Source organism: Schistocerca gregaria, chromosome 2 (assembly GCF_023897955.1).
Source record: "Schistocerca gregaria isolate iqSchGreg1 chromosome 2, iqSchGreg1.2, whole genome shotgun sequence".
Lineage (NCBI taxonomy): Eukaryota > Metazoa > Arthropoda > Insecta > Orthoptera > Acrididae > Schistocerca > Schistocerca gregaria.
The window spans coordinates 849184410-849205769 of NC_064921.1; the positions used below are offsets into that span (position 1 = coordinate 849184410).

Consider the following 21360-nt stretch of genomic DNA (forward strand, 5'->3'; position numbering starts at 1 on the left):
TTTTTAAATTGCAGTTTCCTGTTTCTAATATATTGCTATGTACTTCCAGGTGCAAAAATACCTAGCACGATTTGCCATTTCACCATACAGTGACTCATGCTGAATGTTTAGAAATCATTTAAAAAATTTGCCGAAGTTGCAGCTCAGTTGTGGTTGCTCAGCAATTGTTTAGTCGCCAGGAAGGCGATATAAAGCATGAAGTGAGGACCTTTCCTGAGGACACTATTGCAGCAGTAGCAGCCAGTATGGAGGAAGAGCCGCTAATGGTGGACAGAGTGATTATCAACTGGAGCCACTGTGTGTGTCAGTGTGTCGAAAGCTGTGGTGGACATTTGAACAAATTGTGTTCAGAACATAACTGCAATGACTAAGCTACAAAATAAAACACAACTGACTTTGACACACTGAGTGGGTGTTTTTCTCTCTATTTTTTCTCAAATTTTAATAAGTATCACTCTTAATGAAAGACCTTTGAGCAAAATTTCACTTTGTGACAAAATGAATAGCTTTCCACTGAAGGGAAAATTGAGTTACCTCAATGGAAATTTTACACCTCACAAAAGAAGCATCAGGCATATGGAAGAGAGAAAAATAAGAACTTTTATTTACCCACACTGCTGAATACAACAAACAACCTGTAAAGAGCAACAGGGTGAGCGATGGACTCACAGAGGAGTGTAGTATGAGTAGGAAGTATATATATAATTAGGAAAATCAACAAGTATCAAAGAGATAATTGGTCAACTAATCAAATCAAAGGGAGTTATTAAGAAAAAATGGATTCCTAGATTGTTCCCAAATATGTATGTGACACCAAACAGCACATTGGAAACAAGGCACCGTGATTTAAGTTTTTAAAAGTATTGCAGGAACATTGGTTTAACTGTCTAAGCCTCATACAAGCAGATATCAAACTATAAAGAGGTAGATAAAAAAATAAAAAAAATTAAAAAATTAAAAAAATTATTAAAAAAAAATGCCTGTTGGCTTTGGTCTCAGTTCTTTGGCCAATATTTGTTTTATAATTTCTCTGCATTTCGCCAACACAAGTGGCTGGCATTTCAAAATTTCACCCTCCACTGCTGGTGATGGCCACAGAACCCAAAACAGAAGCCAACAAGTAATTTGTCAATAAGTGGCCATGAAAACTTTAACAATTCTGAATTAAAAAAAAAAAAACTTTAGATTTTTTTCAGCATGCAGAGAAATATTAGGGACATAGTAAAGGGTCTGGATAGTCTTGATTTCACACAAAATTTTATTCTGTGGTCAGAAGTAAAGTTTTGGCTGTATTGTCACTGCTGGAGTAATTGATAATATGGGAAGTAGAATAAAGACATTTTATCACAACATCAGTTTATGTTTCATAACATCTTATACATTTAATGTAGAAGCAAGCAGAAAAATTGGAGCACTCCCTCTGCTTCATTGCAATAACAAATGAGCTACAAAAATTAAATCATGACTTAACTGATAATAACACGTGTAGAATCAGTGCAGAATAACGTGGCCAGTAAATGCACAGATGATATGCCGCGCATGGGGAATGCGGCGGTAGTGCAGCAAGGGAAATGCAGAGCACTGGTGGGCAGTGCCATTCTAAACTGAAGCCTACGTTCACATTTTTTGTAAATATTTAATGGAACCCCTCCACACCCTCACTTGCATGGTGACCATTCAAAAGGATCTGTCATCTCTGCTTTGGATAGTATCTGAATCATGTGAGAGAGGTGTGTGCGCGCACGCATCGTGCGCGCGCGTGTGTGTGTGTGTGTGTGTGTGTGTGTGTGTGTGTGTGTGTGTGTGAGAGAGAGAGAGAGAGAGAGAGAGAGAGAGAGAGAGAGAGAGAGAGAGAGATATCTATTTTTGACAAAGGCCTTGTTGGCCAAACGCTTATTTGTGACTGTCTTTTTGTTGTGCCCATCTGCAACTCGGCATCTCTGCTATATTGTGAGTGGCAAGTTTCCTTTCATAATACTGTTACATTCCATTCCAGATTTTCCATTGTTTGGTCAGTATCTAAAAATAGTTCTGGCAAAAATCCAGTGATTTATTTTTGCCTGCCTTGTTAATCATCTGCAACTTTCAGAAAGGTGTCATGAGTGGCGAATTTTGAGTAAAACCAACATCTCTCCTCTTTTTGCCATCAAAATTAGTTTGTTACTAAAACACAGTGGAGTTTACAGTGTTTCACCTCACTAACATGTTATGCAGATGTAATTGCATGAGAATTCTGAAACAGTGGCTTATTAAGTGAGTAACTGAGGAAAGGTAAGGTTAACATCTTATGAAAAAGCACATCCTTGGTGCAAAATAAACATGTAATGTATTCACTTATGTTATTCCAAAACCCATAGCATTTCTCGCTTCACCAGCTATCGATGATCATTAAAAATTATATTCTTTCATTGAAAAAATCTGTAGCTTGTGGATTAACAACAGACATAATGAAGTTTCGTATAGTAACCATATCGCAAAATACTCTTCTCTCTGCATGCTACACTTTGCCAAAACCTCATTTCAATATTTCAAACTGTTTATGAAATATGAGGAATGTTGTGGATATTTCACTCTGGCTTTATTGCTTACACGGAGCGATAATAAATGAGTATGCTACATCACATCAATTTTCTCAAGATTGGTGGTAGATAGAGATCCGCACCCAAGTCTAAAGAAAAATTCAATATGTTAGCTAAATTTAATATACTGAAACGCATCATGTACCACCAAATGCAAAATCATAGTGAGCCCATTTTTCATTGAGAACTTTTTCGAATTTTGCACAGTGTCTTACTTCCATATAACTATCATAATAACTATTATCATTAACAAAATGATGGGAACATTGGAACTTGCCCAATACTTTGGAAAAAACTTGGTCAGTGCGCATTGCCCACCTTATCCTGTGTGGACTCTACTACTGTCAGCTGATGACATATTTGAGGGTAATCGAAAACAAAACTTACAAAACGGATCATTTCTACAGAGGCAGCAAATTAGTCTGTAATTTTGTTCAGTCAAGCTAAATGTGTGATAATGATACGTCAAAGAACTGGGCAGCTGGGTAGTTCCACTGTGATGGTAAGGAAACAAGTGAATAATAATAATAATAATAATAATAATAATAATAATAATAGGCCCGGGAAAAGAATATGCCTCCTGTATGTTCTGCCAGTTGTAAAAGGCGACGAAAAGAACAAACCACTAATAGGGCTAACCCCCCTTTTAGTGTGATTAGTTGGTTCAGGACACAACTAAAGAAGCCTCGGACAAGCGCTGTCATGGTCGGGGACGACGCTTGAACCCTATGTCCGCCCACAATGCTAACGACACTGCTAGCCAACTGGAAAATGATTTAAATCCAAATAGTGGTGTTTTGCAGGATATGCTTCCTGCAACCACCCTAGAAGGAAAACAAAGACAGAGGATGAGATGGTCAGATGAAGTTAATTGACACCTTATGTTCTGTTATTACCAAGCAACAAACCTAGGAACCAACACAACTGGATACAGATCACAAGTATACCCAACATTTATTACCAGATACCCAGAATTAAAATGTTTGACAGAACAACGACTAGCTGATCAGATCCGTGTAATAATCAAAAATAACAGGATACACCAGTCAGAATTAGAAAACATCAAACAACAACTACAACAAATACTGGAACAAGATAATGTGCAATCAGAAGAAGAAGAAGAAAATACAGTAATGGACTCAAACATCCCAGAGCAAACAAACAAAGAACAACACACATCAATTAAACAATCAGAGGAAAACGAAATCTTAAGACTGCCACCAGAAAAAGTACAAATAGAACACGAAGTGACACATATGTTAGATATAAAAGAAAAATTTCAGCTGACATATATAGAATACAAAGACACAAATACAGGCATTAGACCATCTTGCATAGACCGCCAAATAACACACAAGTCGAAACAACAACAAATACTATAAACACCATCATACACAACAAAATAAATGAAAACACAACTATGGAAGAGTTACAACTACTGGTTTATATAGGAGCACTCACTACACTAAATATACACACTAGGCAGAGATCAGAACCAACCAATACACAGAAGAAACCCACAAAACCAGCATGGCAACACAGGCTACAGATCAGAATAGAAAAACTGAGAAAAGACATTGGACAGCTAACACAATTTATACAATTTATAACACATCAAATGTCAGAGGGGGGGGGGGAAGAAAAAGGTTAGGTAAAATCTCAACAAGAAGCGATAGAGCAATTAGATGAAAAGAAGCAGAAATTACAAGCATTGGCCAAACGACTTAGGACATACAAAAAAAGTGAAAATAGAAGGAAACAAAACCAAACATTCAACACAACCAAAAAAAAAATAATTACCAGACAATAGATAACACACACATTAAAATAGACAGTCCACCAAACATAACAGACATGGAACACTTCTGGAGCAACATATGGTCAAACCCGGTACAACATAACAGGCATGCACGGTGGATAGAAGCAGAAACAGACACATACAAGATGATACCACAAATGCCTGAAGTGACAATTTTGCAACATGAAGTCACCAAAGCAATTAATTCTACTCACAATTGGAAAGCCCCTGGAAAAGATAAAATAGCAAATTTCTGGCTAAAGAAGTTCACCTCAACACATTCACATCTAACTAAATTATTTAACAGTTACATTGCAGATCCATACACATTCCCTGATACACTTACACATGGAATAACTTATATGAAACCTAAAGATCAAGCAGACACAGCAAACCCAGCTAAATACTGCCCCATAACATGCCTACCAACAATATACAAAATATTAACTTCAGTCATTACACAGAAATTAATGACACATACAACAAAGAACAAAATTATAAATGAAGAACAAAAAGGCTGTTGCAAAGGAGCACGAGGATGTAAAGAGCAACTGATAACAGATGCAGAGGTGACATATCAAGATAAAACTAAACAAAGGTCACTACACTACGCATACATTGTCAGACAAACTGGAGAGGCCTTCCGTTCAGCCTTCCGGAATGTCTTTCCCCTCCTGCCACACCTCGAGACGACCTCATGGTTACTACAAATATTGGAAATATACAAAGTCGATCCTGAATTGATACAGTTCCTAAACATAGTAATGAAAAATTCGAAAACCACGCTTAATATCCAAACGAATTCAAATAATATCACATCCCAACTTCAGGCAGTGTTGGCTTCGGTCACACAGCTTGAGGCTGTTGCCAATGGGCATCACTGTGGGGGTCTGGATGGTGGTTTGTGGGGACAGCCAGCTTGTCCCACACATTCTCCGATCAGACTACGACTGTGGCTGCCCGGGATACTGCCCACATTGAGGCTGATCCGTCACCTGTGGTAGAGTCTGAGGTCGTCTCGAGGTGTGGCAGGAGGGGAAAGACATTCCGGAAGGCTGAACGGAAGGCCTCTCCAGTTTGTCTGACAAATCGGTTTCAGGCTCTGTCTCCAGCTGATACTGATCTTCGGCCAGACATGGCTGCTTGTCCTGTTCCAGAGGTTGCCCCTCAGTCTGCAAGATGAGGGCAGTCGCAGATGGTGGGCTTACTGGTAGTTGGGAGCTCGAACGTCAGGCACATAATGGGGGCCTTTAAGGATATGGCAGCAAGAGAGGGGAAGAAAACCAATGTGCACTCCGTGTGCATACCGGGGGGAGTCATTCCAGATGTGGAAAGGGTCCTTCCAGATGCCATGAAGGGTACAGGGTGCACCCATCTGCAGGTGGTCGCTCATGTCGGCACCAATGATGTGTGTCACTATGGATCGGAGGAAATCCTCTCTGGCTTCCGGCGGCTATCTGATTTGGTGAAGACTGCCAGTCTCAATAGTGGGATGAAAGCAGAGCTCACCATCTGCAGCATCGCCGACAGGACTGACTGTGGACCTTTGGCACAGAGCTGAGTGGAGGGTCTGAATCAGAGGCTGAGACGGTTCTGTGACCTTGTGGGCTGCAGATCCCTCGACTTGCGCCATAGGATGGTGGGATTTTGGGTTCCGCTGGATAGGTCAGGAGTCCACTACACGCAGCAAGCGGCTACACAGGTAGCAGGGGTTGTGTGGCGTGGACTGGGTGGTTTTCTAGGTTAGATGGCCTCGGGCAAGTACAGAAAGGGCAACTGCCTCAATGGGTGCAGGGCAAAGTCAGGACATGCGGGGACCAAGCAGCAATCAGTATTGTAATTGTAAACTGTCGAAGCTGCATTAGTAAAGTACAGGAACTTCAAGCGCTGATAGAAAGCACTGATGCTGAAATCGTTATAGGTACAGAAAGCTGGCTGAAGCCAGAGATAAATTCTGCTGAAATTTTTACAAAGGCACAGATAGTATATAGAAAGGTTCCTAAACATAGTAATGAAAAATTGGAAAACCACACTTAATATCCAAACAAATTCAAATAATATCACATCACAGCCAATACAGATTAAGCGTGGAATATACCAAGGAGACTCATTAAGTCCTTTCTGGTTCTGCCTTGCTCTGAACCCGCTATCCAACATGCTAAATAATACAAATTATGGATACAATATTACTGGAACATACCCACACAAAATCATACATTTGCTATACATGGATGATCTAAAACTACTGGCAGCAACAAATCAACAACTCAACCAATTACTAAAGATAACAGAAGTATTCAGCAATGATATAAATATGGCTTTTGGAACAGACAAATGTAAGAAAAATAGCATAGTCAAGGGAAAACACACTAAACAAGAAGATTACATATTGGATAACCACAGCGACTGCATAGAAGCGATGGAAAAAACAGCTACCTATAAATATCTAGGATACAGACAAAAAATAGGAATAGATAATACAAATATTAAAGAAGAACTAAAAGAAAAATATAGACAAAGACTAACAAAAATACTGAAAACAGAATTGACAGCATGAAACAAAACAAAAGCTATAAATGCTTATGCTATACCAATATTGACCTACTCATTTGGAGTAGTGAAATGGAGTAACACAGACCTAGAAGCACTCAATACACTTACACGATCACAATGCCACAAATATAGAATACATCACATACATTCAGCAACAGAAAGATTCACATTAAGCAGAAAGGAAGGAGGAAGGGGATTTATCTACATAAAAGTCCTACATTATGGACAGATAGACAATTTAAGAAAATTCTTTCTAGAACGAGTAGAAACTAGCAAAATACACAAAGCAATCACTCATATAAACACATCTGCTACACCACTGCAATTTCATAACCACTTCTACAACCCTTTAGACCACATAACATCAACAGATACGAAGAAAGTAAATTGGAAAAAGAAAACACTACATGGCACGCACCCGTATCATCTAACACAGCCACACATCGATCGTGACGCATCCAACACATGGCTAAGAAAAAGCAATATATACAGTGAGACGGAAGGATTCATGATTGCAATACAGGATCAAACAATAAACACCAAGCATATTATTAAAGATCCCAATACCACAACAGATAAATGCAGACTTTGCAAACAAAAATTGAAACAGTAGATCACATCACAAGCGGATGTACAATACTAGCAAATACAGAATACCCCAGAAGACATGACAATGTATCAAAAATAATACATCAACAGCTTGCCTTATAACATAAACTTACAAAACAACACGTTCGCACATACAAGTATGCACCACAATATGTACTGGAGAATGATGAATACAAATTATACTGGAACAGAACCATTATAACAGATAAAACAACACCACATAACAAACCTGACATCATACTCACCAATAAAAAGAAGAAATTAACGCAACTAATCGAAATATCCATACTCAATACAACAAATATACAAAAGAAAACGGGAGAAAACATTGAAAAATACATCCAACTGGCTGAGGAAGTCAAGGATATGTGGCATCAGGATAAAGTTGACATTATACCCATTATACTATCAACTACAGGGGTCATACCACAAAATAGCCACCAGTACATCAATGTAATACAGCTACATCCAAACTTATATATACAAATCCGTAATTATTGATACATGTTCAATTACCCGAAAGTTCCTAAATGCAATATAACATATACCGTACAGTTAAAAGTAAGTCACGCTTGATCAAGGTCCGCGTCACTTTCTACTTCTGACCAGACATAACGTCTGAGATAAGAAAGAAATAATAATAAAGTACAACAGGGATGGACCTAACAAGAATGGCCAACGAACTTCTCAAATACTGGAAGAGCAGGAAGACCGTGACACCATGGCTGGTAAAAGTAAAGGCAGACATGCAGGAACTGAACAAAACTGAAAGTGACATTAGAAACTGAGCACTTCTCGGAAGGATACTAAAGGAAAAGATGTTTCAGGACAGATTAGCCCGTAAAAAGACCGGCACATTTTGGACAAAGGAGAGAAATGAGAAACATAGCCAGAGAATGCAGGATTACTCTCTCCGGGCTGAAAAGTTGAATATCTTAGTCCTCAGCTAGCCCATTCGAAAGAAGAAGAAAGAAAATATCTGAAAAGTGTACCGGTGAAGGTCAATAGGAAAGGAAAGGCATAATTATAGTATTTCGTACATGGGGTCTGTTTTTGTAGTGTCTCATTTTAGGGAAAACTTTTTCTTTGCAGTTTATTATACAAAACAAAAATTGAAGTTCTATTTATTTCACAGTAGCGAAGATGTGCCAGAACCTATATATCACGCAAGAGCCTTTTTTTTTTTTTTTTTCTTTTCCACGTGTTCTGACCCTGTGATAGTAGATCATGGTACAAGCTGCTACATAATTCTTGAGAGTAATCGAAATACTGCAGTTTTTCCCAGGTTAAGTATGCCTTAAAGATTATATTCTATACACCATGATGCAGCATTAATTGCTGAAATACTTTCTTTGCCTTCATTTGGGTATTTGAATCACCAATAATGTCACCATCTCATACTAATAAGACAAAAATTTATAGTCAAAAGACTATGCTAAAAGATATTAAGGTCTATTAGTTACTATCTAGATAATATCTGTCTTGTTGCAAATGTCATCTTTGGTTCCAAGTAAATTACAGGATTTCAGCAGTCTCACTGCTCTGGGAAGTTCTCAAAAATATTAAGAAACAACATGTTAGGTACAAATTACTGTTCATATACCCACATTCTGTTCAAGGAAATTCAAATAAAATTTTGTGGTCGGCTGCAGAATGTCACATGGACAAAGCAAAATATTTTAAGTACAAGCCAGAGTGAATAGAGTATGATTTATTCATTAGAGTAAAAGATATAATTACTTTACAACATGTCTTTGTACATGAAACTAGCATTATATTCTACAATTTTTTGGAAATTCTGTACCCTCAATGAACTGTTTTAAATATAACATTAATGAGGTGGTCACTTTAACGATTCAACAAGACAAAATACTAACGAGAATTCATTAAGTTTACAAAAACAGTAACTACTGACAAAGATAGCTATAGTCCTGCCAAAACACTGACTGAAAAAAGTTCATGTTATAACAAAAATTATAGGAAATACCACTGAGGCATAACCACATTATCATGTAACTACTCAAACAGCATAATCATATAGAATGTGTTTACATATACAGATTAAAGAATATTAATCAGAAAAATATGCTTCTATACAAGGGTATACATGATGATACATGCATTCTTCTTATGAAAATACCAGTTAAATACCCAACTGAAGCAAAAAAACACATACCTACAAATGACTACTGAGAGAATGATGAAAAATATGCATACATATTTTCAAATACCAATTCTGTAAGAGATTTAGTCCAATTAACGAGATTCTGAGCCATCACTATTAACCCTTGCCATGGCGAGAGGAAAAAAAATGACAGCACATCATCGTGCACTGCAATATTCTATTCAGACAACCAACAACTAATACAGGTTTTGCATTGTCTTCTTTATGAAAGTAAGTGATAGCACCTTTTTTTTTTTTAAGAATTAATAAATGTCAGCAGACATTTCTTGAGGGAAAAAGTATTACTTAATTCAGGCATTAAGATTCCTTATTATGAGGTTACAGTCACTTTTAACCGAATCACTTTAAACTTTTTCAGATCACCGCAAAAAATGTGAAGTGTAAGCAAATTTGTAACATTTAGAATATTAGCCAATTGTTAATCTGTAAGGCACACACAGTTTGATAGTTTACCAAGAAAATCTGCATCCCCTTTGTAAGTACGGCAAACACTATAATTAGTATGACTTTCTCTTTTATGGTAATGAAAATTTTTGTTTTCACATAAAAAAATAAAATAAAAAATCTCAAATATCTGCTAATATAACTATGCAATGTTTCCACCTACAGACAAACTCGACTTCACTGGCTAATCGATGGTAAATACTGACAAATTCTATGAACTGATTATCTGGCTTTCCCATGTAAAAGAAAAATACACAAACAAAATTGTACAGCCGCTACTTCAACAGCAACTCGTATTTTTTTATTGTATATCATCATCAGGATCCAATTCACACCAACTGCAAGACAAAGGCCTCCTCCAAACTTAACTGACTTTATATTTTAAGATTTATTTAATAGGACACTATCTGTGCTGCCAGTAGTATACCAGCACCCTATGCTTGTCTTCAAGATCTGCTGACAAAAAGTTCTGAAATCCATGCGAAGTCCACCAGATGTACATACTATCATTAAAAGGTAAAACCTCAGTCCATTTATGGTCAATAAGCAACATGGTTGCAAGTTAGTGCAAACTAATAATGTTTTCCACAATCAACTATGTAATAGCTTCCCTTAGCACCATTTGTGTTTCATTGTCATTTGCTATTATATTCTGACACTAATGCCATTGTCTTAAAGCTACACATGTAATGCCAACTACTGAAGGTCAAGTTGAATGGAGAACCAACAGCACAAAAACACATTAAAATGAAAGTTACATGAGCTGACACTCCTCTGACTACTGTCTCCACTGCATTCACGTCTAGTACCATGATCACACTGCCTCACAATACAATTAGTACCAATACAATTACAAATTTGTCCACAATATCTTTCTCAATTTTATATTTTATCCAGAATACATCAAACCACTAATGTGAGAGAACTGCTTCACCAAGTCACATTCTCACTTTCTGCATGATTTCAATCTCAGATAAACACTGTTTATTATTCGAAATCCAAATTGAAAAATAGCTTTCCCGCTATTGATTCTAATGGAAAGCTGTACTAGGTCTTTTTTTGGTTACTGTGCTGCTTTCATTGTGTACCCCAAAACAAGACTGTCCTGGAGTTAAATCTATAACCCTTATATGAAACCTTGGGGCACTTAACAACAGGTAGTGTTTCACACATTTCTTTTCCCATGGGATTGTATGGCTGGCTGAATCTACAAGAAGGGAAGAAAGGAAATCTATAAATGATGAACTGAGTACTTTTATTATTTTGATGTTGGTTCAGAAACATCATGCACCAATACTGACTATAAGGCAATGGCAGACAGAAAGTAGCACACAAAACTAAAGACTAATAGAGGAGATGTATGTTAACTGGAGACTCTTGTCAATTGCATTACTATTAAACTAATGACAAAGATACCACTGTAGAAATGGTACAACATGGGAAGATATACCAAATTTGTTCACATGAAGACAATAACTTTTTAGGATAAATAGTCAAAACATTCCTTCCAAGACTCAGAATCCTCGCAAACTGTTTGGTAACATCCTCGAGAGAGAGCAATTTTTCTCCTACCTCAATATTCCACTACTTTCAATCAATTAACAAAGTAGCAGTAAAATTCTTTCTCGCTAAAAAGAAGGTTCTGAAGTTAAAATTGCATGGTACATGTTCAGCACTTAAAAAATTAACAGAGTAAGAAATCCCCCCCCCCCTCCCCCCAGCCTCCTGACACTGCACCTGGCAGCCTTGTCTTGCCGCCTTCTAGTCCCTGCAACCTCCGACAGACAGCACTCTTCTCTCCCCCAGACCAGAACCCTACTATCCATCCCCCATCCTTGTCCTACTCCAGATTGCTGCTTTTCTTCAGCCCAACAGCTGCAGCCTGGCCTGAGCGGGTGTTTTGTGTGTGTGTGTGTGTGTGTGTGTGTGTGTGTGTGTGTGTTTTTCTTTCTTTTCTGAAGAGGGCTTTGGTTCGAAGCTCTGTGTAACTGTTCAGTTTGTTGTGCCTATCTGCTACTCAATTTGCTATCTTCATAACTATTGATATTGCAAAAACAATTTTTTTTTAGTTTTCAAATTTGATGTTTCATAGATGACGTGGTTGAAAGACTTTCTGTTTTAATTTGGATCCACTCATGTACAAATGCCTTACAGCATCTCAACAAAGAAATTTATTTATCTCACACATCTCTGTGCAACTGAGAACAATAAAGATACATTGTGCACACAAATAACCATTAAGGAGAAGACAGAATAGCGAGAATCCTACTTCTTTCACTATCATAAATTCCATCCATTACCAAGTGTCCTATATCGACTCCAGCAACACATTCCAGTTATTTACCTTCCTTCCTTACACTAGGACATCAGAAGACCACAATTCACTGTTTCAAACAGCTTTTTTAAACACGTACCGTGGAAGACAACTGCTAATAGTGCCAGCAAAAAACAAAGTCAGTCGTCACTTAGTTGGAAATTGGAACCATGTGAATCCATTATTTGTTACAAGTACAAGAAGACAAGCAGTGAAGGTTATTGTTTGAAGATTATGAAAACTACATGAACCTCATGAGGAAATCAATTTATTTCCAACATTGGTGATTGAAGTACAAACTATTAAATTACTTCTATGATGAGACAATAATACTGATAAAGAATAACTTAAACAGTCAAAAAAATTAGATCAGTGTGATAGGACGATCAAATGTCTCAAGAAGTTGGAAGAATAAACACGGAAGCCAAGAGATGTAACATTAAATCAATCCATTTTACTGTGGGTCAGTTATCCTACTTTTTTTCTGTTACTGTAACAAACAAGGAGGAAAACACACACACACACACACACACACACACACACACACACACACACACACACACACACACACACAAATTCCAATGCAATTCTCCACTAAGGTTATACAGTGTCTATCCAACCCATCCTCCAAGTAAACTCTTCTTAAGAAATACGGAATACTGAAATCATAAAACTACCTTACAATTTAAAAAATGACCCTTCTACATTAACAATCCAACTAAGCTATAAGAGAAAACAAATCAATATAACCACAACAAATTGTAAAGTGACAGGCAGAGTATCTGGAGCTCACCTGTTACAGAAAATGTGATTAAACTAGCATTATTTAGTTAGCAGATGTGAAGAGTCTTCTACAGGGTATAATTGAGAACCATTTGGATGTGATGGTCAATATAGAAACATATTTGAACAGATGGTTTCAATGTGCCCCGTTATTGATAAGTACAGTTAGTTCTCTGAACAAATAAAATTGAATCAAAACATAACAACTTATTGTTTTACTGAAACAGTAACAACAGACCGAGCATGGTAGTATACACTGCATGGGAATGATATACCGTAACTAAGGACAGATTTTCTTACTGTGGTAGTGACTCAATAGAAAGAAACTAGCTTACTGTGAAGGTGTACCACAATAAACTGGTTACCTGCAAGTTTCACAGGTGCCCTCCATCAAAAAGCATGCCTTAGCACACATACCATACAACACAACACAAGAAAAATAACGTAAGTACTGTGTTAAGAAAGTTATTTACTCATAACACACATTGGAATGGTGCAAGACAGTCTGAGGGTGGGCAACTCTCGAAATGTTCTCCAAGATAATTAAACAGTGCTTACAGTAATTTGATGAAGCACTCCAAGGGAAGAGTCAATTGAAAGTTACAATAGAATACTAATTGTATATCATATTTATCGTGAGCGAATTTAGTGTGAACTCGGTAATAAAGGAATAAAACAAAAATGAATTATTGGTACAGGAATAAAAATGTGTTGATATCTGCAGTAAAAAGGAGGCTGTATGACTAATTGTAACAATAAACTTATCATTTAAAAATTTATAACTGGGTCAAAACTTCATCTGAAACTTTTCCACAGGATTGTTGGGCAACTTCACCCACACAAATTACTGCACAATAACATTTGCTGACATTCCCCCTGCTGGTGGAAAATAGTAACATTTAAGAAACAATCCTTTGTTACTAGCCTGGTTCGAAATACTAAAAATTAATCGCATACAAGGTATCTCTGCAAAAAGACTCCATGAAATCCAAAGTAAAACTGTAGTAAGTCATATAAAAAGCGGAATGATCATTCCTCTAATCACTCTTCATGTATTAAAGATTATAATTAAATTTGCTTTAGTTGTTAATAAAGCATAAAAACCCAAATATGTTTATCTGTGAAAATGGGAAATGAAGTAGGGCAATGACTGTATGAAGTCTAAACATGAATAGTGATGTCTAGCTTCCTAGCTGCACATACATTGGGTCATTAAAGTGGAGAACACAACATAAAACTTTAAATATAAAAAAAGAGAGAAGCAGCTAGGATTCAGAAGAAAAAGAAGAAGAAGATGATGAAGGTCCACTACATAAAATATTGCAATTATCCTTTGCATAAATCATACACAAAAAACATCACACCAGTAGGTCATTAAAACCTCCAGGTGAAAATGGCTTGTGTGAAAATTAGCAATACTCTTGATTGCTCTGACCATTTTAATACTTCAATTATTCACAATCACTAACAAATGAGCCTGCTTTAATCACATGCTATTAAAAATCCATATACATAAATATCAATTTTTGTGGATAATATATTGTCATCACAATCTCCATAAAATTCTGCTATTTACACATGCATAAACATGCAACAAGTGTCCGAATAAATACATTTACAGTAATTGCAGACACATTTGTACAACAATCTTACTGTACATACAATATTTTACTGTACTATAAATCATAGCACTAAAAATACCTGATATGGGGAAAAAAAAGGTATTTGCCAGTTGATGTGTTATTGCCAAATACTTGTTTCTAGAACACAATAAAAGACAAAGACATCCAAAAGGTAACTATATTCAAAGTTTCAGATGGAACAGCATGACAAATTCTTTTGGGTCCAGAACACTTATATTCTGGAGTATAACTATCTGTCAGTGATTTTATGGAACTACACTATGCACAGAGAAAGATTTACAGCCCTCTAGTACAATTAACCTATTAGATTGTCACTGCAGTTCAGATTACACTTAACCACTATAAAATTCAGCTGATTTATCTATGTCTTCATAATACCAAACAAAAAAATCTTTGGAAACTAAATTACAGTTTATTTTTTACTAACATGCAGCAGGGATGAGAGAAAAAAATTACAAGCTTACAGGGGCAAGAAAGGAACCATTGAGGCCATTAAATCTGAGTGGATGATATGTCGGTACTCACCTGATATGCAGAAAATGATGAATCCAAATAGCTTGAAAACTCTGAGCATCAATTTTGTTCCCACTGTGTTCTATAATAACTGAACACGCTCTTTCATCATCAAAATCAAATTTGTATATCTTTCTTCAGTTTATATTCATGATGATTACTTACAAAGCTCAAAGGTTTCAAGCTTTTTGTTTTTTTCACTGTTTCTGGTTGCATCACTCATACAACAGCAATCGTCTCTTATTAACAAATTCTCCCACACACCAAGATCTTATTAAAGGACGTGCAACATTAGAAAGACAGTTTCTAAAGACTAATCACAGAATCTAGTTACTTAAAATACATATCACATGTATTAAGGCTTTTAAAAATGTTATTACATAATTTACAAGGATAAAAATCAAGTAGGCAACAGCGAATCTACCGTTTGGTTACACTGAAAGACAACTGTTCGAGCATGTTGAAAGACCAACACACTACAACTTAGAGGACGGCAAGATAGCTCACAGCTAGCAATAATCAGTTGCTAGTCAGAAGGAACTGCTGAGGAAGGCCTTGTACGCATGCAATTCAAGAAACGGCCCAATGATCGAGTACGTGTCAAGGAGGCGTTCAGCTTACTTTTGAGTGGGGAACCTTGAACTGCAGTGGTTTGTGTCTGCATCTCCACTTTTAACCGATTGGAATCTAGTGGAGAGCCCGGGAAAACAGACTTGTCATTGTCGAAAACAGGGCCAATGCGTTCCCTTGCTTTCAGTTCATGTGTCAGATCTGAAACAGAATAGAAGGAAAATTATTTGCAGTATGAAGATCACTCTTTTCTTGCAATTTTTTATTGTAAAAATTTTTAGTTCCCTGAACGCAATAACTGAAATACATAGTTGCATTAAACTCTGCCTAATATGTACAGTACTTTGCCTTTGCTGTGTGATGATGTTATGACCTAACTTCTAACAGAACAGTAAGAGAGAGGTTCTCGAACTAACTTAAAACAAGATATGTGTGACCTGCGGATATTACTTTAATGCAGCAGTCTTTAATATGTTAGTTTCCAAAATAAGACCAACTTTACACTTGTGAGCAAAATGTTAGCTTCTTTACACTCTATCAAGAATGTAGAGCAAAAGCTTAGCATGCTGAGATTTCACATGAATTTTGGTTGCATGTTGTGATTTCATGTGGGTAGTTTTGGTTACTATGAATAGAAAAAATCCATTTTTTTTAATACTGTTTGTGTAGTGTTTACATTTAGGTATCACATAACCCATATCTATGCTTGAAGGTCTTAAACAGTATACAGCTTCATAAGTGGTTTAAAAATTGAAACAGGTTTCAAACATTGCCAGTTGTTATTTACAAGTATGGACTTAAAAACAATTTATCTACTTTCAGGTAACATGTATTCCAAAAAAATGGAAAGGAGACATCAGTGTTAAGGGCATTATAAAACAAGATTTCAACTTCATAGGCATTCTTTTAATCAGCCTCTCTACCAAATCTGTGTCCATCTTCCACAAGACATATTCTTGAAATTCAGTTATAATGCAGTGGGTTTCTCTGACAAGGTTCTATCAATTTTAAGTTTGAACAAATCCTTCAATGACTGTCAGGGTGAAAAACTTCGTGAAGACCGAATAACCCAGAAGTTTGATTACACGAATGTCTTCAGAATACGGGTTCTGGTCTTCTTAACCAACCTACCCTCGCATCCCAATAATTGTCTCAATTCTTAATGCAACCGGTGTTGGGTTTGATTGCTGCTGACAATGTCATATCTGACAGTTGCTAGCAACTTTACTCTGTTGTTATTGCTGTGTTGTTCAACAACCTACTGTGCCGGACTGAATTCCTATTTCCTCCAAGAACACGATCAAAGTTAATCGTAAAATTCATTCTTGTTTCCAGTTTATTTTATTCAAATAGATAATCAGTTTATATCAGACTGACAAAGGGCTCCTTCGGGATTAACTGAATTCAAAAGTCAAATCTAGTAATCTGTTCAAATAAAATAAAACATGACTACCACCATCGTTCTCCTCCAAAGGTCAAAGTGAACTTATTACATGTTAGTGCCAAAGTTGTCACACAGAACATAAAACTGGGTACCAACAAGTTATTGGTAGATTAGAAATAACTTAAATGAGTAAAGGGGTCAGAGGTTGTAGGCAATGTGAGTAAGGACATGGGGAGTGAAAGGGAGGATTATAGAATGTGGAAGACAGAATAGCAATGTGGCAATAATGCTGGTTCTGGTCATAGGCATGTGGTAGCACCACACAATGTGAGTAACATGATGGAAAGAGATGGGCAGAATAGAGAAAGAGGGAGAAAATGCTGTGATATCCACCTGTGACACACTGCACTATATACTCAGTGAAGCAGTGATGCGAGTGCTGTGCCATATTTTAACTGAGGGTAAATATGAAGCATCAGCCATCACATCTTGCCAAACTCTGGCATGAAGTGAATGGTCTGAAGAGATATTTGACACACGTCAGACGGGGGTCAAAACTATTAGAATTCCAACAAAGTGTCAGGCCAAAGCTAAAATGGATATTTGCATCCATCCTGCTAAGCCACAGTGCATCACTAGTTCTTCTAATGCCTTGTGGCACAATATGCCAATGTTCAGGTCAATATACCTGCACTGTACACTACATCTCAAAGACAAAACTTTTACAGGGTTTATATGGGAGGGGGGGTGACTTTATTTTTACAGGATTTCCCAGTTAAAAATACACTTTTTCCTAGGTGAAAATACACTTTTCTGTGTTAAGTGATAGTATACGTTCCCTCGGAAAAGTAAAACTTATCCTTTGAATGATACGAAAGTATAAATTTGAAATCCACTGAACACTGCATGTTACTTTCCGAAGCATTGAAATCTAGCTTTTGATGCACTTTTTTAAGCCAGTCATAGCTCATGTCACGTGATCTCGCCAGACAATGACAGCAGATATTCAGAGCATAGGACACATGATTTAGTCAGCCAATAGCAATATCACTGTCAAGTAGCGCGTACACACAAATTGGAGAATTTAATGATTTAAATTAATATACATAGTGTTGCTACAAGAAAAGCAAAGCTTTCCCACATAATATTGGTCTCTAAGATTAATAAGCTACAAGAGAAGCTAAGCTTCCACATATAATACTGATCTTTATTGAGCGTGTTACACTTTAAAATACATCACACAAATGTGCCAGTAAAATTTTTAATGACAAATGTCTAATCTTTCTAAAGGTTGTCTTAGGGTTGATTTTTAAATGGTAGTCAAACACTCTGTGATTTAAGAAATTCATTGTACATTCTCACACATAGTTCAGCATGAAAGGAAATTTACTTTGACAGTAACGCTTTCCAAACAACCATTTGCAATATTTTCTCGCGCCCTATTAGAAATAGGTTCGTTTCAGCAGTTGCCAGAGCACGCCAGATACCAGGCGTCACCATGCTTGCACAGCTACAATGACACAGGAAGCCCGTATGTTCGTATGTGAAAACATAGGAAGATCTTACATTATGTCATGAAAGAAACAAGACATCACAGGGTTAATTCAAGAAGTGCACATTTGCATGTCCAGATTCAGATGTAAATTTTCTTGGAGTGCCAGTACTGAATTATCTTGTGTTTGATTCTTTATTATGGCATAATGACATACATGCTAGAAGATGAAAATATGCATTTTTGAAATACTGTGAACAGTTGAAACTTGCCAACAGCGAGGAATTAAACACTCCGCTTCAAATAAATTGACTGCCTCAGCAGAAAAGATTAATACAAGCCAAATTTATTTAAACCAACAAAAATAACTTCATTGTTCTGCAAGGCAATTAATGCTTGACTGTCCGAAAGGTGGAAATAAAAGCCTTCCGTAATTATGTGAATTAATTTAATTCACTTGATAGCTCCCGGCCACAGAAATCCGTTTTGTTTTCAATTGATGTGAGAGCAATAAACGAAGAGGAAACAGCAAAATTACTAAATGTAAACATCGGTCATGTGGTGACTATCCACCTCCCCCTACAACTGAGACTGATCTATGCATCAGCACCGGATTCCCCACCCCCCCGCACGAGTGTTTGAAATAGGATGCACAAAAATGAAATAAAATAAAAAAATGTAAGTTCATTTTGTAGTGCACATCTTTCAGAACAGTCTGATGTATAACACGTGTTCGAGGAAATGTAAGAGACGTTATCTGGTCTTAACTGCGCCAAAGTGCGGTGCCACGCCTCTTCACACAGCATGAAAAAATTAAATGTCGTGACCCGATAATGAATAGGTGTTACTACAAACAGTATCCAAGACTGGTGTGGTTTCTTGATCTGATTATGTGTATTTTGCCACTGTCTGCTAGAGAAAACAAAACAGGTCTGTCTAATATGGCAGCAATTGTAACACACACCAAATAAATGTTTTCACATGAACGGTCACTTTTTTTTAACACAACAGAATATAATTCACAGAGTACCAGTATCAAATGCCTATTAGGCTTACTACAACCAAAAAGCTTAATGTTCAGAAATAGTTTCACATTTCATTCATATGCTCCAGCTTGTCAAGCACAAGATCGAAAAGTAGCAGTACGGAATTTTTTTTATAAATTTGGAATAGTCATATTCTTCCATAATTTGTGTGATGTCCCCATTTCTTCTCCTTCCTCGTTCTAACAAATGATCTTGTCATCACTAATTCTGTAACTATTCCTGCACAGTGTCAAAACTTATTCTCCTGTTAACTTCACTAACCCTGCCACAATCAACAGCTTAGTTATATCGCAGTTATTCTCTGGGTAGGTTATTACGTGTTCGTACAATGCGTTTTCTGCACTATTCCCAGAATAGAACTTAAGTGGCTGTTACCAAGGTCTCTTCAACTGGCCGTTACTAGTGTAGCGGTCTGGCAAAAAAATTTCTATCAAAATTTCATTTTCTTGGATACACCAAGAAGATAATACATAATCTTTATTACCTGTTAGTTGTTTATTTCCACTCTGGTAGTCTGAATCCATGGACTTCACTGGTAATTATAACAATGCTGATCATTCCCAAACCCAGTCAGCCACCTAAACAAACAGCAATTGGCATTCACCCGTTTGGCTTTATTCCACTCAACTCGTACAACCCCGTCCCCTTCTGTCTGCAGGGAAGTTTCTTTCTACATGTGACAGGGATTCCCCTGGCAGAGACATGACGTACACTATGCATGTAACCAAAAATCAAGTTACAATTCCTTTATAAATTATAGAGTGCAGCAATCAGTCTCCTTTTTTGCAGGTTTTATTTGGCAAATCCAGTGGCTAGTCATTATCAATGCACTATTTTCTAATCTCGATTCATGTCAGTTCCCTGTTGTTCTGGAGTCAGCCACAGTCCTTTGAACCAAAGAACTATGACTGGCTCCTAAACAACAGGGAACTGACATGAATCGAGATTAGAAAATAGGGCACTGATAATGGCTAGGCACTAACCGAAATCTGGAGGGAGGGAGGGGGCAACTTATTGCTGCACTCTATAATTTATAAATCATATCACAGTTGCTGAGTGCACCAACTTTCCTAATGGAAGGTAACCTGATGAACTTATGGTTCATTCAGAAAGAAACTTAGAATATGTTCAAAAACCGACAGGGATTTGTTTCAAAATCATATGAATAATCCATAGACCAACATGCTCTGGATAATAGGCACTTTGTGAAACTAGGTTTTTTCTCCCAAGAAAATAAATTTGATCTCCCCCCCCCCCCCTTGAATCTGCCACCCAGGTCAGACACCCCAGTTTGCCCCCAGTGAATCTGCTGACAGCTTGCGTGTGCCAGTAAAATTTTCCGGGTGGAACCTTGCTGCTACTGCTAATACAGCAAACAACAGCCACACTTCTGCAGCCAGAAGTGGGAGAAGGTCCAACACATTCGCGACTCAACGCCCATGTGGAT

General features: G+C 37.1%; 1 protein-coding gene across 7 annotated transcripts in view; it reads right to left on the minus strand.

Moving 5' to 3' along the window:
• Nucleotides 1–21360, minus strand: part of LOC126335214 (nuclear distribution protein nudE-like 1) — a 161136-nt gene that overhangs the window by 44907 nt on the left and 94869 nt on the right. For all 7 annotated transcript variants that reach the window (XM_049998237.1, XM_049998241.1, XM_049998235.1 and 4 more), the window contains exon 6: nucleotides 16043–16192. In XM_049998237.1, coding sequence (XP_049854194.1) covers nucleotides 16043–16192 — 150 coding nt within the window. The remainder of the gene's footprint in view (nucleotides 1–16042; nucleotides 16193–21360) is intronic.